At 43.7% G+C, this 22,896-nt stretch overlaps 2 protein-coding genes across 2 annotated transcripts in view; one reads left to right on the forward strand and one right to left on the reverse strand.

Annotated features, from left to right (window-relative positions):
• Window positions 1-9,755, reverse strand: part of ADAMTS12 (ADAM metallopeptidase with thrombospondin type 1 motif 12) — a 139,720-nt gene extending 129,965 nt beyond the window's left edge. Inside the window, exons 1-2 of the mRNA XM_027895680.1 lie at window positions 9,626-9,755; window positions 4,449-4,810 (exon numbers count right to left, since the gene is read on the reverse strand). Of these exons, the coding sequence (XP_027751481.1) occupies window positions 4,449-4,810; window positions 9,626-9,755 (492 nt within the window). The remainder of the gene's footprint in view (window positions 1-4,448; window positions 4,811-9,625) is intronic.
• Window positions 9,756-18,324: 8,569 nt separating this feature from the next.
• RXFP3 (relaxin family peptide receptor 3) lies at window positions 18,325-20,233 on the forward strand. Its single transcript, XM_027895678.1, has one exon. The coding sequence runs from the start codon at window positions 18,449-18,451 to the stop codon at window positions 19,790-19,792; it is 1,344 nt and encodes a 447-aa protein (XP_027751479.1). The 5' UTR covers window positions 18,325-18,448; the 3' UTR covers window positions 19,793-20,233.
• The last annotated feature ends 2,663 nt before the right edge of the window (window positions 20,234-22,896 follow it).

Raw genomic sequence — 22,896 nt, forward strand, 5'->3', positions numbered from 1 at the left:
AGGACCTGTATGGCCAGGAGCTTACCAGGTACAAGTGAACAGATCACTCCCAATTTCCATACTAATGTCCTTTCATTCTTCGGCCTTTTCCATGCTCATGCTTGCACAGCCTTTGAAGATAAACGTATTACCAGAAGCAACTGTTGATTAACAGCTCTACACTGTAAACAAGTGTCAAGGAAACAAAGCCTTAATGATGCTCTGTCATCTAAAAATACTATAAACAATGTCTGTGTTACTGATGGATAAAAGAGGGCCTTGTTCCTAATGAAGAGGATAGACTATCAGAGGAAAATTCACTTCCCGGCTCTATAGGATTCAGTGCATAAACCTAGGGTATTCATTCAACTTCACTGGGCTTTGCTCCCTCCCAGCCCTACTGAGGGGACAAGCTGCAACACAAGGGACCTCAGGACTCACACACAACTGACAAGTAAGGCATTAGTATCTGGAAAAGTTCATTATAGCCTTCTGTGGAAAGGTACTGTGGAAACTTGTAGCATTATTAGAAGTGTGCCCTAAATAGCCTGGTAGAACAGCCAATCCAAATATTATTTTCAAAGACAAAAAACCTAATCTATTTTCTCCCTTTACTTCATCTTGGAAATTTTCCTGTATCTAAGTGATTTCATGTCTGCTCTCCTTCCAAGTGCCACAGTTTGATACCTTTCTTGTGTTCTGCTAGTGACTCCCTCCCTGGGGTTCCCTCCTCCAACTGTGACCCAAAATAAACAGCAAGGTCTCTCCCACTCTTCCCATGTTAACAGTCTCATGCATTATTCAACAAGGCTCAGAAGTGCAAAAAGACTTTACTAAACAACTAACCCAGAGAGGAAGAGGCAGAGCTTACAGCATCAGGTTCTTCAACCTGTTAAGAAGGTCATGATCTATTTCACCTAAACGGCAAACTAAGATCTGACAAAGCGTTAGAAAAAAGCAGATTTGAAAAATACAGCTTCGTTTCTCCAGATTTCTGCTAGTTTATTCTCTGTACTCTTATCCAGTTCTGCCCAAATCCCTTTATGAATCACATTTTTTCCATCTTTACTTATGAAAAATAAGAGACACAGTTGTATTTTTAAAAAAGAACGAAGTCACGCAATGGCTGTCCCGCCCATTCATACATCTCAAAACTGTCACTCTGTTATTTCCCCTGCAGGCCATTTTGGGAACAGACGAATACATTAGCGATGCCTATGTAATGGTCAATGGAAGTAGGAATACATTTCAAAGTGAAAATGTAAGAGAGATGAAAATCCATTTCTAGATTTTCAGTGGTTTCAGTGCAGTGTGTGAGCAATTTTTATGACAAACACAAGCCTACACCCCGCGTCTTTGTTTGGTTCTTATACACTGCTATTTTCCTGGAAATTATGAAACTGTCAAATACAAACCAGAACAGACTTGACAAGGGAGGAAGTCATTACAGAAAGAGGACTAAAACTAACTTTCCCTTCCCAGAGGTGTGTTTAGATTTTTACTTTAAAATAAATTTTGGCCCCAATTTAGGCTGTCATTTTTAAACGGGGGTGGGGGGCAACAGCATTGAAAAATATGACACAAGCAATTCACTTGGACAAAATTACAAAACAGTAATGCAACCATTTCACACTAAAAATATCAACAAAAGAGATATTCCATAAAACATACTTATTTAATCAAATCAGTATTTTCCAGTATTATAATTTTTTATCATCTCCTGTGGCTAAGAAAGCCAAAAATTACAAGCTTAGAGATCAAACAGTTTCCTGTGTCACTCATTACCACAGTAAATTGGTGCTTCATTGAGCCTATTAAAGACTATCTCAACAACAACAACAACAACAAAGTACAATATGTTTTTCATTTTATACATTTGGCTCTCTGTTACATGTGGCTCTCAAGCCAAAACAGCATCAGGGAAGAGCCATCACTAATGTTCCTGATCCCTGTATTTGAAAGCTGAAATATTGGTTTTCACCAGTTATGACCACATCAGCACTCTTTCAGCTTGTAGTGCCGGAATGAGAAGCTATGTTTTATTGGGGACCCCTTTGCCAAGGCACACACTCAGAGTACAGTCCTGACCCAGGTGGTCACAGGTGCAGCAGCCACTGCTGCCAAAGCACATTCCATGAAGCTGGCACCTTTCAAACACACTGTTTTATCTTCCCATCTCAGCCCCAAGGATCCTTATAAGCATGCCCTATGCAACTCGTTGCTTTACACAACTTTTTTTATCAAGTACTTTCATCTGCTACAGTAAACAAGTTTACCATTTCTCTTCATGGGATACATGTTTAATATCTCAAAAAAACTGCTCTAGTTCCATGGTGTTTACCTATCCTCAGTTCTTCCCCCTTTTATAAGAATAAACAGAAAAAAATCTTTTCAATGCAAAAAGCCACAAAGCATTCCAGGGGAGGGGGTGGAATGTAAAAATGGAATTGATGCTGAAGAGTAAAAAAGTTTTGGATCACCAGGATGAAAATAAATCACCACTAGAGCTTAGAAAGTAGCAGACCATCACAAAGAAGTTTCAGAAATGTCACGTTTTTATTCTAAAAACCAGGACACATTACTCAATGCGGGCAAAACTATTCATTAATAAACACTTTCAGATGGTACTGGATATTTTGGATAACTTTCAGGAGAAAAGCAAGCTAAATCACCTTTCCCCAGCTTGTACCACATGGAAGAATCAAGAGATACAGACCCAACTCCTATTGCAACCCTTTCAGAGCAGTAACTTCTGGACTTCAAAAACCATCACATAAAAATCATCACACTTTTACCCAGAGGTAAAATCTATGAATTCAACCTGAACTAATTTATTATTATATATTAATAATAATGTATAATATTATAAATATATATTATAAATAATATAATAAATATTATTATATATTTTCAACGTTTAATTTCAGGATAGGAAGGAAAACCCCCCACAATATCATTTTTCTAATACAAGAAAGGTGTTTTGACAAAAACCTTCAAATCAAAATAAAAAACTCAAAACATTTGCAATCCAAGTAAAAGCATCACTTTTAATGATATTGCAGAGTTGAATTTAAAATGCAATTTGAGTTTTGGTTTTTTAATCCTTGTTAGAGACTAAATATTCAGAAGGCATAATGAAGATCTAGCAGCTCATTTTCAAGTTCTCATCCTAAGGCAAAATAACAAAGACATTCTGGTAGAGCACAAACGAACCAAAGGAACTACTTGTTGTCCTTTTCCTTACTGACCTTGCATCACTGTAACGAGTTTCAGGAAAATTTTCATAAGTTGGTCCCCACTGGAAATATTACTTGGAAAATTCCTGACCTTCATGCCTGTGGGACTGAAGCTTCTGACCTCAAGAAATGGTCTGTTTGTCCTGGCAACGTGCCAAAAGTGTTATCAGCACTTGTGTAAGACTCCGGAGGTTCCCATTTCATTTATACCAGAGTTGTTTTCATATTGCTTTTCGTACACTGTCAGAATGATGACTTTCCATAGTTTCTGAATGCTTCATACAGCTCAACAGCAAGGAACGCACTTTGATACTGACAGGTTGGCAGGGAAAGGCTGTACTTGGAACACACTTACCTTGGTGTTCAGACTCAAAAATGAGCCATCAAGTCCCTAGCTTGTCTCTTCTTCCCCTCCCTGACAAGACATACTCAGCCTTGTGCTCTAGAAACAGAAACTTAATCTATGGCTGTGACAGAAAAGAAAAACACAAAGCATGGAAAAAAAATAAGGTTTCCATCCCCTTATCTCAGTGTGAACCACAGGATATTGAGAAATGTTCGACTTCAAGTTCCAGCCTTAAGTGCTCTTTGAAGTGAGAGATGCCTAGCAGTGCTTCAGGCTTGAATTTGAAGCTCTGGCTAAGGTTGCATCTAACCTACCATTTATATCTGAAGATGCAGTGCGGTTCTGGAGTAAGTCACTGAGTTTTCCCAACATACCATCAGTGGATTTGATTCACTGAGCAGTATCAGTGCACCTGAGCTGCGTTCCTTCAGAGGAAAATAGAACAGAAGGTCACATCCAGATGCACTGTAAAGGCACTCCAGCTACTAATGGAATCAAAGCAATGACTCAATATTTGGATGGTTTCAAACTGCACGACTGATAGAGGTGTTCAGTCCAGACCACCAAAAAAAAAAAAAAAAAAAAAAAAAAAAAAAAAAAAAAAAAAAAAAAAAAAAAAAAAAAAAAAAAAAAAAAAAAAAAAAAAACTAGCTAAAAGTAAATGCTAAAGGGCCTCAGCATCAACTTTTGACCTTCTGATTCTCTCTTCCAAAAATTCAAATGACATACATAGAATTAAACTGATTCTCTCTCAGCATTATATCAGTAAGGTATCACATTGGCTCATACAGCTTCTTAACATATGTATATTCATACACCAGTGCCCCAGCCAAGTTGGAATGACAGCAAAATTAGCCCAGAACCCCAGTAAAGGTCACATCACTTACCAGGCCATTGCAAGTGCTGATTGCTGCTGTCCCACTCTCAAAACCTGGCTGCCATGCTGTGCCAAGGAAGTGGCAAGGAGCTCCTGAGTGAGTTGCAATCTTCGCACTAGTGTGGTTGCCACGTCTCCTTTCTACTACATAGTTATGGGAAAGAAATCCCACGTGGACAGTCAAATTAAAAAACAGATCCTTCTCCTCATGACTAATTTTGTAATATACAACATTTTCATTTTTCCCGAGATCTCTCTTCTTCCTCGTGTTTGAGATGTGATGGTGCAGGTTAAATGAAAGAAAATGCCCACTTGCATCTACTCTTGCTGGATCAACCACATGGTATTCTGGCAATGTCTTCACAAATTGCCCTGAGAGAAAGGGGGGAAAAAAAGGAAGCAAAACTAGGGTGAGTGCTGACCTGTTCAGATTTCACACAATTTAAAGGGAAACTCAAAAGTGAGTGCAATTCACCACAAAATCCTAGTGACAGTACACAGACTACCATGCAACACAGTCCTCATTTGGACTTTGTATTCTAATGTTATAATTGAGCATTATAACACTCAATTTGGAAACTAAACATTCTTCTTTTCAAATAATTTGTCACCATTTATAGAAAAGTCCGACTGTTACACACATACCCCTTCCCAACACCAGGAGGGCTGGGAACCCTCCCTGTCCTAAGTCTCTAGCACATGATGCTCTGATTGAGGAGGTCCCCTTCACACATCCAAAACGCTGACGACCTGAAGTAGGAGACAGAACCTTAGGCAAAGAGAACGCTAACTGGTTTGATAGTTTGTAGTAATAGCACCTCAGCATCAGTTTTAGCAACTGTTGCAGCAGAGGAGGGAGTTTTAAAGAAGGATTTGAAGAGAATGAAGTAATCATGATCTTTTGTACAAGAAGTTCCAACCAGAGTAAAACTGGACATCTTGTCATTTGTCCAGATCTAGCAAGGGAAGAGAGTGTTATTGGCATTCTTGTCCCCTACTATGATCCAGAACAAACACCACCTGTTTCCAATTTTTTTTTTTTAATTACTATGACACTCGAAAGCCCCAAGCAAATAACATAAATTCATGTAAAACACAGAACATTAAGAACTCAAAACCTAGGGGCTAGATCTTCCACTTGAATTCTGCCCAAGAAATCACAGTCTGAACATATTTAATTGAAAAGACATTGTGTCGACACGTCATTCCAGTTCTTCTTTCCCCAGAGTTGCTCTTCATTCCCAAAGTCCCAGCCACTTATACAAGAAGTGACTACATTTCATTGATTAATTAAGCTGCTTAACAAAGCAATTACCCTGTTCCAGCTACTTCCAGACTAGGTCTGGTCAGACAATCCTTCTAGAGGCACTTCTCCCTCCACTGCCTGCACCCTTAAAGCAGCAGAGGAGAAATCATGCCTAAGCAGACAGCTGTCTGGATTCATCCCCTTCAGGAAGGAACATATCTCATTTGTCCTCATTACTGCAGTATGAGACGTGGCTGCTTGTGTTTCCTCAGGCCATGGACCCTTGAGACACGTGCACTGAAACACTTCCAGCTGAAAAGAAAGCAAAACGAAACACACAAAACCCCCACTTCCCAGCACATATATAAAGCTACACAAGAAATCTGGCCTTCTCTCTGCAGCATCTCTACTTCAGAAACAAGATTATTCTCTTACACAACAGATTTGTCTGCACATAAACCTTTCCAGCAGTCTACAGTGACTTGGAGTCTTTGTAGGACAAGTCACAGCAGTGGGCTTTAGGTCTCAATAGTGGCCGGTCTTGACAACACTGTGACTAATGCCTACCACAGGTTCTGAGAGATATCTGCTCTTGTCCACATAAGGGGGCTGAAACACTGGAAACTAGAGGCTTCATACAGCCTCTAGATAGCACAAAAGGTGCCAGCTGCCAAACAATTTAGCAGCTGAAGCTAAAACAAGGTCTCCCCTTCCTCACACTCCTGAGTAGGAAAAGAAAAAAAAAAAAAAAAAAAAAAAAAAAAAAAAAAAAAAAAAAAAAAAAAAAAAAAAAAAAAAAAAAAAAAAAAAAAAAAAAAAAAAAAAAAAAAAAAAAAAAAAAAAAAAAAAAAAAAAAAAAAAAAAAAACAGGTAGGTAGAAGAGATAAAAACCAGGCAAAAATACAGCTTAACTGCAGATGCTGAATTACAAGGCTTTTGGGAAATCCCGCATCCCATATCGTGCTAGCAAATACAAGCTAACAGAGAATGCTGCAAGACTAAGCCCTCATTTCTATGGTTTTCAGCACAACTCATTAAATAATCAAATTAAATGCCTGAAGGAAAACGTACTCATTTGCTGTCACTGTGTGATTTGCCTCAGCCTGATGTCTTGAACTTAATTTGTTGTGGCTTAACTGTTAAGCTCCATGCAAGGCCAAAGACTTGCAGTTTTGGACTTGAAACTATTCAAGGAAGTTTTTATTTCATCACTACAGCCATTAGTGTATAGAGGTTAAAGCAAATTAGACACCATCGTCAGCAAAATGGAAGAAAATGCTGAAGAATTGGATGACAACAGGGTTATCAAAACAGAAATCCAACTTCTTCCACCAACTCTTTAAATACTCATTTAGTCATTGGAGAGGGGAATTATGCTGCAATAATAATATACTCTAATATAACTGTAGAAACGAATTATTATTAAGCTTTCAAACGACCAGAGGGAATAAGATTATTGCAACAGAAAATTTAACAGGATGAGGCTAAAGGTATTTATGCAAGTAATCATTATCAGTTTTGTCTAGACAGCAGGGTAGAAGTTAGTAAAGGCAATCCTACCATTAACAGAACAATTTATTGAGCTCCACATTAAGCCTAAAATACTGCTTGACCTTTCAATCTGGAAAAGGGTCTAAAACAAAGATAAGAGGCATGATTTTTGTGAGGTACCTTTCTGCTCTTCTAGGAAAGAGTAACTAAATACATGCAACCCAAACTGCACAAAAATAAGGACTGTATCCTTCAACACTGAATGCCTCAATTTTTCTAAGGTAACATGAATTTGTATTAAAACACTACAGGTTCTCATAAAAATTAGCAGCAGCAAACATAAATGGAGGGAATTATATCAGCGCCACTGACAAGCCTTGGGGTTGGCATGTCACAGCATCCCCCTTGGACACCTCTCCACTCCAGGTAAGTCCTGCCAATGAAGTGGGCACTGCTTAGGATATCTAGGCCAGGAAATGTCAGGTGAGCCTCCAGAGAATGTTTGGTCTTTCCAGAACTGCAGCCTGAGCATGCCGGCTTGCATCTGTGCTGCAAACAAGACCAAATCATCATACTGAGCAGCACACACTCAATTCTACTTTGCCTTGCAATCACGATGACTGCTCAGGCCCTCTGGGCACGTAGGACAAGCAAGGTTCAGGCCCTTCAAGCTTGTTTGACTAGTCTAAGTATTGTTTAAGTTGTCAGAGAAATCCTCCCTGCAGACCTTCCTAATTCTGAATCACTGAAAACATCTGATAACGTTCAAAACCACTACTGTCTGTTTTGCTCCTCTGTGGATACAAATTCACCACACACAGCAGAGAACTGCCTTATTAAGAATGGCTGCACACAAGGTGAATAAATTAGAATAAAGACAAAAACATACACAATCTCTCTCACATAATAGAAACACCACAATTACTTTCAGATAGATAACATGTTTCCTGACAAAATTCCTTTAAAATATTATACATCATCATTTGTCATTGTTTCATCTCCATCTTTGTAGTTCATCTACATCTGCCCCAAAAATCATCTGGCTTCTTTTCAAACAATTCATTGGGATAGGAAATAGTGTTGCTCATCTGGTGAGGAATCATCTTTGCAAGCCAAAGAAAGGCTCTGTACCCAGGAAACACCCCAAGTTCCAAAGCCCCATGGCAGGGAAAAGGCCTTCAATACTCAGTAAGGGCATCCTTAACTGTCCCATCTCTTTGTAGAGGGGGAGGGAGCAGAACACTTCAGCTATTCCAGATTCAAATTTTAGTCCTTCACACTGCAATAAACCTTCCTCTGAAAAAAACAAACAAACAAAACCAATTAGCTACATTTTGAACTGCCCCTGCCCCTTTACTTGATGCTGTTTGAAAAGCCTAGGTTTTGCATGCCTAGAAAGTTAAATTAATTCTACATTCATTTTCCAAGGCCTGACAATTAAACAGCTACTACACGCTAACACAGCCATATCCCTGCTCTGTCCCATGTAGAATCACTGGAATGTAGTAACTCCTAGAATTTACTTTAAATGAATCCAGCAGGACCTGACTTCAGGATAACTGTTCACTTTTCAAGCATCTTACTTGAACACTTTTCCTTTCCCCATTCTCTGAGGGGTGAGAAGACTTTTTACTCTGCGTTCAAGCTCTCCCACTGACAGCACCACAGATGTTAATTGCATCAGAAAGGTTTTCAGGAAGCAAAATTTCCTCCTACACTTTCTTCTACTACCAGGCAGAGTCCTCCAGTTAATCATAATTCTTGTCCCTTAGGAGCCACTTCTCCGGTTTGCCTTAAACAGGTAGCAGGATAAAATTGCCGAGTTACACCCCTCCAGGACCAAAGGGGTCGAAAACTAAACCCACCTGCCAGGGCAGCCTCAAGAGACCCCTCCCGCAGATAAAGTCTGACTTGCAATTACCATCCTCACTGAATGTGAATAGCTCACAGCGGGTGTTAAACCCTGGTAACATCAATCCTTCTGTAGCGTCCCCTACTTTAGTGCAGAAGCGAGCATTTGTTTAAAAAAATAAATAAATAATCAGGACAGCAAACTTTCTCAGTTTACTAGTACAAAACGACTCTGGCATTTACAGAGTTGCCCCTAAAGGAGAAAGACCAGCAAAAGACTAGGGTTCGGCGATACCTTCATCAACACAGCGGAACTCGGTGACTGCCAAGAAGCCGCAGGAAGGCGCAGCGGAGAGCGCTGAGCCCTCGGTGCAGAACTGCGGGCGCAGAGCAGCCCGTCCCAGCTGGCGCCCAGGGCAGCGCTGCCAGCGGGAGGGAGCCCGGGCAGCCCCGGGGGCCGGCACGGCGCTTCTCGGGCAGGAGGGGCGGCGAGCAGCGCCGCGGAGCCGCGGCTCCGCCGGCTGGAAGCCTGGAAGGCTGGAAGCACACCCGCGACGGGACCCGCTCCCCCCGCGCACCCCGAACCCGCCGGCACTGACCTTGCCTGCCGTCGGGGAAGGGCGAGCCGCCGGCCGGCGGGGCCCTGCCCAGGCAGGGCGCTTGGGCGTGCAGGACGAGCAGCCAGAGGGAGACCATGCGCGCCGCCCGGCTCCGCGGGACACATGGCATGGTGCGGGCGGGCGGCTCCGAGCGGGGCCCGCCGGCGCCTACCGGGGCCGCGGCATGGCCAGGGCGGCTGCCGGCGCCGCCGGACACAGGCGCCGCTCCCCACAAGGGCTGCGCGGGGCCGTCCCGGTGTCTGGTTTCTGCCGGCGGAGGAAGGAGGGCTGTGGGGAGGGAGCCGCTCCCGAGAGCCCCCGCCTCGGAGCCGCTGGGGTTAACGCGCTGGGGCGAACCGGGCCGGGCCGACGGGGAGGGGAGGGGAGGAGAGGCCGCCAACAGAGGCTGCCGCCCCCCCTCCGCCCTCCACCGCGGCCGAAGTGGGGCGTTCTCCCCGGCAGCGCTCGGGGAGAGCAGCCCCGCAAAGGGCAGCATCCCCTTCTCGGTCGCACGCTGGTGGTCTCCGCTGAAGGGCCCGGGGAAGGCGCCTCGTAGCTCCGCACCCGCCCTGGCAGAGGTTCCCCTGGCCGCCGGAGAAAGTGCTCGAAGCGCTTGGGAGTTTGATGCGTTTTCCACCACATTCCGCTGCAGCAGGAAGGGACGGCACGGGTCTCGCCCTGCCTGAGGCGCCCGAAGCCCACGGTTCCTCGGTGCTCGGCAGTCAGAGCCCAGCTTCCAGACTGTGTCACAGAGTCAGTTAGGTTGGAAAAGACCTCTGAGATCATCGAGTCCAACCTATGACCGAACACCACCTTATCAACAAGACCATGGCACCAAATGCCTCGTCCAGTGTTTCCTTAAACACCTCCAAGGACGGTGACTGCACTGCCTCCCTTTTTCTTAAACTACTCCAGGGATGGTGACTGCACTGCCTCCCTGGGCAGTCCATTCCAATGTCTAATCACCTTTTTTGTGAAAATATTCTTCCCAATGTCCAACCCAAACTTCCTCTGACTCAGCCTAAGACGACTCAGGGTGTCGAGGCCATTGCGTGTTTTAGCTGTTACATTGGAGTTACTTCTGAATGTCCTCCCTTTGTAAGGAAAGTTCCTAACAGACTTGGCACCTACATTTTTAAGTGCATGTCAAGTGCTCTATGCCAAGGATCCTCTAACATGGCCTCTGACGAGGTTGCCACCAGGCTGAGGCTCCACAGGTGGGTGCCCACTTTGGTGCTGTCCCATGCTTGCAGGTTGGGCTGAGTTCCACATCTACTTCAAAAGCCTCCCACCAAAAGGTGACTCCACCATGGGTTTCTTGTATAGTTTTATGGCAAACTATGATTATTTATGCATGTTTCTCTGCTCAAACTTTTCCAAGGTGAATGGCTGGCACAGTTCAACAGCCTTTGCTGTGAGAACTGTGAATCCCAGACTCTAACGCACAAAAATGCAAAAAAAAAAAAAAAGAGTTAAAGCTCTAAAGGCTTTTAGATCCAGTAGAAATGTGGTTTCCCTCAGGACAGAGACAAGGTAGCTCTGGAAACAGGCAATATTTATAAAAGAGTGACGCTTGATTTAAGAATCATTATGTGCTCTCTTCTAGTTAATGGAAGAACAAAACTATGCAAAAGATACCCAACAGCACTTGCCAAGAAAAGATTTGTTCATTGCAAGGTATTTAATATAGTTGTCTGTATATTCTGCATAGGAATAACTTTATCTGTTACAACAACAAGTTTCCCGGTGTGCTTGCCATCAGGATTTTTAGCCTACTCAGATAGCAGGCACTAGGCTGTGTTGTGAGATTATGTATTATAACCTGATTAGCTCTTTATCAGTACTTCCCTGAAATTAATTTAAAACCTAAGTGTGACCTGAAACTGATATTATATATGTATATAATATTTAACATTTAAAAAGCACTGGACAATTGTTGCAAAGAACAGGTTACACAATTTGCCTTGAATAGTTTAAAATAAATAAATTTGTGGATAAGAATGTATCTACAGTAAATGGAATAAAAAGGAAAAAGACTATAAAATGAGGAGAATAGGCTAGGAGCATTGGAAAGAAGGGGTGACCGTCCAAGGGATGGGCAGAGATTTACGAAGTATTAGCCTAATGTATTTCTTGAAGGCAATCAGATAAATAGTCCTTCTGTGAGAGGCATTTAATTATTTGCTTCAGTTTCCAGTAATCTTTTTGAGTAGATATTCACTGAGTCTGACATGAGATTACAGTATTTCATGCAGGATTCCATCTTGTATTCTTCCTCAGCAGGAAAAGTTAATTCCTTTTATCTATAATTCTCTCCAATCCTGGAAATGATGGAGAACAAAAAGCTTTAGGAATTCAGGAGGATATGTGGGAATGTGTTTTGGTTTTAGGGGGTTTTTTTTGTTAGGATTTTTTTTAAGGATAAAAACTTGTAGATGCAAAAGTCATATGGAGTGGAGAAGGAGTAGTGTGGGAATCTGGTCTAAAACATCTATAACTCCCTGGGCTTTCTGCCAGCATGCACATACACAGAAGAAATGATTCACTGGGTGTAGTATCAGAAAATACCCTGGGGACAGTAGGGTTCCTACTTAAGGGGTGTTGTGGCTGTAGCTGGACACAGTCACAGTGTCCAAAACACAGCTCTGTACCAGCTACTAAGAAGAAAACTACCCCTATCCCAGCTAAAACCAGGACACACATCCAGTCAAAACGTGAAGAAATGGTGCAAGTAGAAAGCACTTTCCTGCTGTGAGCACGTACTGGGGCCAGCTATTTAAGTGAACGGAATTTATGGCACAGTCTCTTCCCAGTGGTTTCCTGTTCCAAAGAGGCATAAGCAGAGGTTTTGGAGCCTTTTTTTGAAAGTATTTGAAATTTTTTTTTGCCAACTCAACCTCAATTATAAGAAGAATACAGCACCATATCAACTGTGTTCTTTTGGCTAAAAAGTTATTGAAGTTCAGTAAGTACAGCTCCACACAGAAAAGTCTGTACATTTAATGAAAGGTCACAGTCAAGAGACACAGTCAAGCCTGGATTGGCAAACTAAACACAATATCTGGATTCTTTTAAATTTCAGTAGACTTCCAAGGCAGCAGTAAAAGAAATGTGTGTGTAGCAATGTACACGTATGTAGAAATGTATAGAGAAACAGGAAAGCAGAGATTGTGAGCAGCAAAGAACTACAACACGAATTCTATGATTTCACATAGAGGAGCTGCTACAAATGAAGCCCACTGAAGATGGTCAGGAAACATGCTTTACTAGGAATGAGAGTCTCGTGAAAGTTATCTACTACACACTTGCTTGCCTGCTCCTCCAGTCAGCAGGGAGAGAAGATACCTCTGGAGGATGACACATCCCTTCTGCCACGTGCAAGGTGAAACAGTGTCCGGACCTGATTATCTATTAACTATACAGTCAGCTTAACAGTTTGCTTTGACTAGAAATGTTAAGAAGATGAATCACAAGTGATGTGGTGGGCCATGTTAAAGGCATTGAATATTGGCAGAGACGTGAACTGAAAGAGAATTACTCTTAATCCCAAAGACTCTGTGGAGTTTGTTCAGTAATTATTCTTGCATCCATTTATTTATTTTTCTCAGGCAGATTTAGATTGAAGTTTGTAAGTACCTTTTTTTTTTTTTTTTTCTCATTTAGGGATGCAACCTCTTAACATAGCTAACTTTTGGTAACTGAATTAGAGACTGTTGAATCCCTCAACTTCCAATTCATTATAGTTTTAAAGATTTTTGGAATTTCATAAGTTACTCATGCAAAAAAAATATTTGCTGACATTCCACTTATGGTATGTCTGTGGGCAGATCCAAGTATTAGAATGAGGCAAACTCTAAAGTAGTCAGTGACTCTATTACATGAAATTTTTTGGGAGACTCACACTCAAATTCCTGATCAGTCTTCAAACATTGATTGCTACTTTTAAGTGGTGAGCTAATTCCCAAATTTATAATTTTGTTCTTGGACTATGTGAATTTAAAAACTCATTTGTCATACTATCCATATTAACTGTTTAAAAGCATATTTCTGGAGCAACAGGCCACATTGAAATTAATTTTTAATGAAAATTCGTGCCAGAAAAATATGTTCTCAGTGGTTGGTCTAGAAGGCAAATGATGGGAGGAGATGAACAGAATTAAAGTGATTTGGGGATTTCTTGAATTAAAATTTACTTCTGTGTCCAAATGATACTTTCTGTGGTTCATGAAGCATACTATGAAGCACTGTGTGGTCATTTTGTTATCTAACTGCCATTTTGTAATGAAAACCTCTATACATTTCCTACTACAATTTTAATAAAAAAATTGCCATTAAAATCTTCACACACCAAGTCACACCACACCTTCACTCCCAGGATGGAGAAAGTAGAGTTGTAAAATGTAGTTCAAAATGTAACAGTTATTGTCTGAATTTAGTCAAAGGCATGAGATTGTAGCCTTCAGCTCATAAAGAGCCAAAGGAAGACCATATGGATTCCAGAAATCGGAACTGAGAAAATAAACAAATGTGAGATTTCCTTTTCCTGTTTCCTTCTGTTCCTCCAGAATTTTGTTTTAATGGAAAGAAAATGCCATAAAAAGAATTATTCATAAACAGAATGCAATAGCAAGAATGCAACACTTAAGGATAATGTAAAACCCATTAAAGTAATATATATTACTAACTCTTTTTAAAGAAATCTGTTCAAGAGCTTTCCTATTATTACATTTTACTTCAGCATGTCAAATAGAAAAGAAAAATAATTAAACATCCCTTTCTGCTATAAAAATACCCAGAGAAATAGTCCCCTGTTTCTGTGTTAAGTGATATATTCAACATTTCAATAATCTATTTTAAGCTACAAAAATTACTTTCATTTTGAAAACAGAAACCCATCTCCATTAGCAAAACATTGCAGAAGAGCGTCCAGGTGGTTCAGTCACTGTTGTAATTGTAGTAAAATTGTAGCAAAATAGTAGTGAAAAACTGTAGTTTGTGTACAAGGTCTGTAAAGGGAGTGAAAAATTATAAGAATTCTTTAGGGTGAATTGTAGAAAAATTATAATTTTCAGCAGATGTTGGGAGGGTTTTTTGCATATTTATCTGAAACATTTTTAAATGCTATTTTAGAAACACCTGCAGGAATTCTTTTATCTGTGATACAATATGGTCAGAATCAATGGGCAGCTTCTGTTGGTGACCTGAACTGGTGAAAGCTTCTTAAGTTTACTGTGCTGATGGATCCTGTCTGCAGGCAATCTAGCAACCTCAACCCCTTGGATTATTTTAGCATAATACTATATATACCCAAAAAAGCCTCTTAGAAACCCTGCAGGATCTCTTTGAGATTTCAAAAATAAATAAATCAGCCATTTTTTCACAGTTATCACCAGAATACATCACAAAAGCCTATGCCTATCAAGTTTATTTTAGTTTTCAGAAAGTTGAGTCAGTAACACCAGTTACACTGACACTTTGATAAAAAGAAGAGTCTGAAAAGTTACATATTAACAACAAGCCTTTGGCAGCATTGGTGAAATGAATAGGGAACAAACAGAAGACAATATTTTCCAGAACATTGAGCCTTGGGTCCTGTATCTGATGAATTTGGCAATACTTTTTGAAAGTAACTGATGGCTTTTTTAACATTTTTCCAGTTATGGAAGTTTTCTGACAATGTGTTAAATTATTCAGCAGATATTTCCTTTATTATTCATCTAAGTGTAGCAAGTTTCCTTACCTGCCTCTAAAACTTCTCTAAGATGAAGAATGACAGAAGAAAAATATACTCCACCCAAGGCTAAAAAGGGATTTGTCTGGTGTTCAAAATATGAGCAGAAACCTTGGAAAACATTTCACACTTGCAGCCCTGAGTTTAAAGTTCACTGCCAGTGTGTTCCTGTGAGATACCTAAGTTCTCACACTTTGTGGCTTTCTCTGGGTGACTAAGAGAAAAAGCAGTGTATCTTTGGGCATTGTTTCCATCCTCCTCACCTTTCTGAATGATTGTTACTTTTCAGCCTCTGTTATGTATCAACAAGATGTGCCGAGCAAAATAAATGTTAGAAGAAATTATTCTATGTAAGACATTCTTGCTGCAGTTTTTCCAGTAAAATATTTAAAATTGGGTGTGAAGCTTGCAATGTGATGAGAACGGGGGCAGAATTCAGTGTGGAAAAAAATCCACTTCTGCACTGTCAGTCTCTCTAATGATTTACCAAGTGAACGAATCATAGCCTCTGTATGACTGGATTTCAGATTTTTTTTTTACCTTGTGAGCTAATGGTAGCAGGACCAAGTAGAGAGGCAAAACTGAACAAGAACTTGCTTGTTGCAAATATATTACTAACCCTGGTTTTGGATAAGTGCTGACACTAGTGCCAAGGCAGCTATCACTGCAGGCGGCTGGTGGGCACCTCACCTCCTGCACTCTTTACAGAGTCTCTGCAGTGCTACAGCTCTGATTGAAACTCACTGTTTTCACTTTGCTTGTTTATGTGGTTGTTCCACTGCCATTGAAGGATCCTTGGCTTTCTCTTCCACATGCACGGTTTTACAGTTGAGTGCAACACTGCTGGGACTGATGGGGTTGTCAAGTTTCACAGCAAGGATGGTTTCCTCTCCATGAGAGAATTTGAGGAACTGTTGCCATTCAGCAGGCTAAGAGATGCTCTACCATTGAAAATGCCTCCTGAATGAGACCCTAGTCAGTGTTTAGGAGGTATGGGAGCCTAGGAAAAAAATCCATAATTTGGAGAAAGCGTGGAAGTGTGTTGGATTCAGTTGGGGTAGAGTTAATTTTCTTCACAGTGGCTGGTATGTATATCTGGTTTGTGCTGAACACAAAGCTGATAATGTAGAGATGTTTCTGTAATTGCAGAGAAGTGTTTACACAGAACCAAAGCCTTTTCTGCCTTCCATAGTGCCACGCTGGCAAGGAGGTTGTGGGGGCATGGGAAGCTGGGACAAGACACAGCTGGGACAGGTGACCCAAACTGACCTAAGGGATGTTCTAGACCATGTGACATTTGTGACATCATGCTCAGTAAATAAAGCGGGAGGAAGAAGGAGGAAGATGGTGACGTTTGGAGTGACAGATTTTGTCTTCCTGAATAACTGTGATAGAGCTCTGTCTCCTGGAAATGGCTGAACACCTGCCTGCCCACGGGAAGCTGTGAATTAATTCCTTGGTTTGCTCTGTTTGTGAGCAAACTTTTGCTTTTCCTATTAAACTGTCTTTATCCCAATGCATGAGTTTTCTAGCTTTTGCCCTTTCAGTTCTCTTCCCCATGCCTCTGGTGGGGGAGTGAATATCTATGTGGTGCTTGGTTGCTGGCTGGGGTTAAACCATGACAGGAAGAAATGTTAGGAGTCCGTTTTTCAAGGGCTCCTGCAGTCAGGCTTCTGAAGGCCCTTTTTTTAATTTAGTATGTCGTTCTAATACCAATATATTTAGTATAGCGAGTAATCTGGAGGCTGTCTTCCCAGAGCATTGCATAATTCGGTAATTACATTCATTACATGTAATATGAATGATATATAAAACTTCCTAATTACTCTTGTTCCCCTTTAAAACTCCCATACCATGATCTGGCTGATACTTTTACAGGGTTTCTGTAGATATAAACCAAAGTGATGAGTGGACTGCTGGCAACAAATGGCACACACAATGATGTGTGTAGGAAGTTCAGTGAGATAAATCAATGGAGGAATAATTTACTTGTTAAATGTTCCGTTAATCTTCCCCTGGTGGCTGATTCACAGTGCTTCATTTAGATATATTTAGAATCTATTTGGTTTTCGAAATGAGCGGTTATCTTGGTTTATTTAAAAGCAGGAGGGGAGACGGCAAACCTCCGTTCCTTACTCCCGTCGGTTGCTTTATCTTTCTGCTGCAGACTTGGTGGGGAGGTGAGTTTCGGGCCCCAAGAACGGCAGGGATGGGGCCGGGGCCGGCCACCGCAGCTTCCCGGCGCGACGGGGCCCCCTGCGGGTGGGATCCCGCGGCCGCCCCTCCGCCTCCCCACCGGCGGAACCGGCTGCTCCCGCTCTTCCCTTTGTCCAAGTACTGCGTGCCACAACCAGCCGGACTTTACAGCTTCGTTGTACGTGCCGTTCGTTTTAAAATTAGGGAGAGCCACCATCTCCCAACGTCCCAAAAGCAGGAGAGGCTTTCGTCAGCCGCCGTTCGGAACGTGGTCATTCTGGGGATGGCGAGGCGCGCTCCGGCTTGGTGCCGAGTTTTCTCAGGCGTGGGAGCTCAGCTTGTCTCAGGCTCACCCCGCGGCTCGGCGGGGCTGAAACTCGCCCCCAGCACTTGCTCCCCTCGCAGGGGGTGGAAGGCTGGGGGTTTCTGCGGGAGCTGACCCACGGGGCGCACATCGGGGATATCACATCGGGGTGGGGGGAATCGCATGGGCGGAGGGGGCATCGCCTCTGGCGGGGCGCTTGATGAGCTCAGCCCGAGGGAACGCACCTCCCGGCTGGTTCACAGGTAGGCGGGACGGGGCGGGGGCGATCCGTGGGGAGCAGCCGCCGGGATCGGCGGGTCAGGGAGCGGGGGAGCCGCGCTCAGCACCCGGGAGAGCTCCACGCCCACCGCGCATGCCCCGGCCCCGCCGGCGCGGATATAAGCGCGGCGCGGAGCGGGAGCGGAGGCGGGAGTGTCGTCCTTCCAACTGGAAACAGCCGCGCCACCCAGCCACGAGCAGCTGTGCCGTCCATCCAGCCGGGAACAACCCGTGTCCTGTCCCCGCTGCCTCTGCCGGTCTGCTTCTGGGGGAAAAAAATCTCCCGCGGACCCGTCTCCCACCCTAGCATGGGATGGGCGAGCCCTGCGAGAGCGGTGACTCCTCGCCGGCCGCTGGCATGAAAGAAGGAGCGGACCGGGAGTCCTGGGAAGCCCCGCTGGGTTTCCTGGAGGGCGCTCAGATGGACAACAGGAGCAACGTGTCCTTCCTGCAGTTGCTCAAGAACATCAACCTGGAGCGAGCTGACGGGATGCAGGGAGACAACTCTGACGTGGTGCGGATTGTCATCTCGCTGGTGTACTCCGTGGTGTGTGCCCTGGGGCTGGTGGGCAACCTGCTGGTGCTCTACCTGATGAAAAGCAAGCAAGGCTGGAGAAAATCCTCCATCAACCTCTTTGTGACCAGCCTGGCAGTGACTGACTTCCAGTTTGTGCTGACTTTGCCATTCTGGGCAGTGGAGAACGCACTAGACTTCAACTGGCTCTTTGGCAAGGCAATGTGTAAGATTGTCTCATATGTGACAGCCATGAATATGTACGCCAGCGTATTCTTTCTCACTGCCATGAGTGTGGCTCGATACCGCTCTGTGGCTTCAGCCTTGAAGAATCAGCGTCGAGGAGACCCCCTGGGTGGCTGCTGCTCTGCCAAGTGGCTTTGTGCACTCATCTGGCTGTTAGCCGTCCTGGCTTCCCTGCCCCATGCCATTTTTTCCACTACTGCCACTGTCTTTGATGATGTTCTCTGCCTTGTCAAGTTCCCAGAGGGCCGAGGCAGCAATGGCCAGTTCTGGCTGGGTCTGTACCACATCCAGAAGGTGCTGCTGGGCTTTGTGGTGCCGCTGGTCATCATTTGTCTCTGCTACTTGCTCCTGGTCCGCTTCATCACTGGCAAGCACGTTGGCAGCACTTGCAGTGGCCCCAGCACCAAGCGCCGCTCCAAAGTGACTCGGTCAGTGTCCATCGTGGTGTTGTCTTTCTTCTTATGCTGGCTGCCTAATCAAGCACTTACAACGTGGGGGATACTCATCAAACTCAACGTGGTGCACTTCAGCAATGAGTACTTCCTCTCCCAAGTGTACCTCTTCCCCATCAGCGTGTGCCTGGCACACTCCAACAGCTGCCTCAATCCCATCCTCTACTGCCTCATGCGCAGGGAGTTTCGCAAGGCACTGAAGAGCCTCCTCTGGAAGATCACCTCACCTTCCCTCACCACCATGCGCCCTTTCACTGACACCACCAAGCCTGAGAAGGAGGAGCAGGCCCTGCATGCCTTGGTGCCTGTGCCTGTCCACCCTGTCACTGCTGCTTCCCCTGCTGCCGCCATCCAGCCGGAGGTGGCCTATTACCCTCCCGGGGTGGTGATGTACAGCAGCCGCTGTGACCTGCTGCCTGCCAACTCCATGGAGCATCGCTGCTGAGACCGGCAGGGGGCTGTAGGGGGTGGGACTGTGGGCTCTGGGAAAAGTGTGGCCCTGGGATATTGAACGCCTTGCCAGGGACGAGGGGAGGAGGGATGGGTGAAGGAGGACTTCCGTGTGAGAGATGCTCTTCTGCGGCTGTGTCTGCCCTTAGATGCTTGATGAAAACACGCCCCAACCTGGAAAAGAGGAGCAGAAGGTGAGGTGTCTCTAGGAGATGCCTTTTAGTGCTTGTACATTTTCTGGGTCACAGAAAACTGGGGAGGGTGATGGTTACTCCAGCTAGGGAAGACACAGGACTTGTAAAGTACCACAGGAAGTAGAGTGGCTGCGTGGAGTGGAGTGAGGCTGGGAGGCCTTGACTGTGTCCCCCCGAGTTGGAACTGTAAGCAGCAAGAGGCCAGCAGCCCTCCCACCCCGTGTGTTTGTCTGTGGCAGGGAGAAGGACATTGTAAAAGGTGCCAGCCTGACTGTAGTCACTGCTCCCTGGGCTCCAGTGCGGGCACAGGGATCAGACAGCCTATGTCCTATTTCAAACCTGCCCTAATCGGAACAGCCAGGACAAGTGGGTACAGGGCTCTTGTTGTTAAGGCTTAGCCCCTTTCTCCTCTTTGAGGGACCTGTGAAAGAGAGGGGACAAGGGGCACTGTACTTCCCTCCAGATCTGTGCAGGATATGTTTTTCTAGCTACCCCCAACCCCTCAACAGCTGCCAGGATGTAGAGCAACCCAGACATCCAAGGAGAAACCCAAGGACAGAACTTGCATCTTGATGGGGAGGTGTTGCTTTGTCTGGGTTTGGAGGGGAGGGTGTGAACCCTCTGACATTGTGTTCCCCAGGCTCTCTCCAGGCTGTTGGAGGAAAACTTCACTGTTCAAGGCAATGTGGAGCAAGGCAGCATCTTTCCCAGGGCACTGAGGCTGCAGGCTTTATTCTTGCTGCACTTCAGACTGTTCATATTTCACTTCAGGAAACCAGCACAACTGTAAATAAAATAATAATAACAATAATAAAGCAAACAGGGGAGAAAGAAACAATCTTAGACACTTTACGTCACTTGCTCTGGGATACTTCTGGGTTCAGTTAAAACCAAGTACAATGGCTTTTGTTCTGCTAAGGGTCTGCACTGACACTTACCAGTGTTTCAGTTAACTCCAGTTCAGTAACTCTCAGTTGATCAGCCCTAGGGCCTGCAGGTCAGCACTTTTGTAGCTTAGAGAGTGTCAGGGACAATGCCTGACCCAGCCTGTGTTCCAGAGAAACACCCAGGAAATAATTTGAGGTGATCTGAAATGAACTTTTATGGGGATGACAAAGTGTATTTTTAAGCTGTGAAAGTTTTTATGGTAAGGCTATATATTTACTTTTTTAAATTTTATTTTTAATTATGAGGAAAAAAAATTTAAAATGTAAAGGTCAAAATATTTGCTTTAAAAGATGGAGAAATGCAACAGTTCTCATTTATTTACAGAACACAAGTTCATTAATTCCTTATGCTACGTGTGAGATGATTATTTAAATATGATATTCAAAACTCTTTTCTATTTCCAGTCCCTGTCCTTGCAGTCTAACTCCAACATCTGCCTGACTGCTAAAAATGTGTTTATATAGAGGGTTGTTTCAGTACTGATGTGGAAGAAACTTGCTGTTTCTGTCCAGAGAAAACTGAAGTTCCATTAGTGGCAATTATGGTTTTCAGACTCTGTTTACTGTACATGTTGGTAACTCCTGTTGTAAAATTTGGGATTGGTCTGAAAGCAGCTGGTTCTGCTACTTGTAAGGGGAAGTTTTTTTTTTCAAGGCAGAAGGGACTTCTACAGCCTTGGGCACTTGCTAACTAGGAAGATGCTTATTTCCAAGGTGTCTGGAGAAGAACAAGAGAGATGAGCTGCCAGCTGATGGGCACGCTTACACAGACACAAAGACTCTGAAGAGGTCGGATATATCCACAGAAGAACTTGAGCATCTAAGTACTGTACAACTGCCTCTCTGACTTCCTAAATCCTGACTTGGCTATCAGTGTAAGTCTATAGGTACTTAAAGCTTTTTCTAGTGAAATTTTTTTGTGCCTAGAAATCTGCTCCTGAGCATGCCTAAATCAGCTTAATTCTGTAGCACTTATCTCTGTGCTCATACAGATATGGGGATATCTCTGCTGGGACTGGCCACGCTGTGTATCCTGCAAGGGAGGCAACTCTGCATCCTGACACAGGAGACACTGTGCCATGCCACACTAAGTCAGGAGAGGCTGTAAACTTAACTCATTCCCTCCATCCCTTTGAATCTATGTCTAGATGTGCTTCTTTGGTCCCACCTTCAGTGTGTGTCTGCAGATTATGCTCCTTCCTCTTCCTGTTTGAAATGCTGAGTTAGGGGGCATAGCTCTCACACACAGCCTGAGAGATCCAGCTTCCCCCCTTCCACATCCCAGGGGAACGACTGAACCTCTGGGCTACTTTGTGAATGTGCTCAAACTCTCCGGCTTGAAACAGTTTCCTGTTGCATGAATTGCTCACTGTTGCTGGAACAGAAGGGGAAAGTAAGCCCTCAAACACCACCTGGCAGCAGAGTGGTTAGGGTGTAATCTCCGAAGAGGAATTGTCTCAATTCACTGTAAATACTGAAGAGAAATTGGATCCAGGTCTGGGTTCTAGGTCTCTGCTTTCCAAAAACAATGCTTAACTTGCTCCCAGGTCCTGGTCCAATTAACTTTTCAGTGTGCTGTGCAAGAATCTGAGGCCTTTCTACAGGTATAGCAGGCTCGTGAGTTGAAGGATTTGCAAAAAATTCGTTTGAGTCTCACAGATTCTGAGAGAATCTGCACAGTTGTATGAGAAAAAGATACCAGGAACTCTTAAGTCTGGAATTCAGGGAGATATAATGTCTCTCTATAGGCCAGGAGAAAGTATCCAAATTAAGGAGACAGGAGGAATCTCACGGCCAGATGCACTACTTACTGTTTGCTTTTGAGCAGCATAATTTCTTGCTTAACTTGCTGGGAATTTATTCTCTCTCTGATGCTTAAATGTTCTTGTGCTTTAAATAAAGAGCTATCCAAGTGTCTAAAGCATGACTGTGAATTTCAGTAGATAGCAAACTACCTA

The sequence above is a fragment of the Empidonax traillii genome, unplaced genomic scaffold (genome assembly GCF_003031625.1).
Source record: "Empidonax traillii isolate 1590-97213 ecotype Southwest subspecies unplaced genomic scaffold, ASM303162v1 scaffold464:size472915, whole genome shotgun sequence".
Lineage (NCBI taxonomy): Eukaryota > Metazoa > Chordata > Aves > Passeriformes > Tyrannidae > Empidonax > Empidonax traillii.

Coding starts and splice junctions, on each gene's coding strand:
- RXFP3 (XM_027895678.1), top strand. CDS start 18,449: ATGGGCGAGCCCTGCGAGAGCGGTGACTCCTCGCCGGCCGCTGGCATG.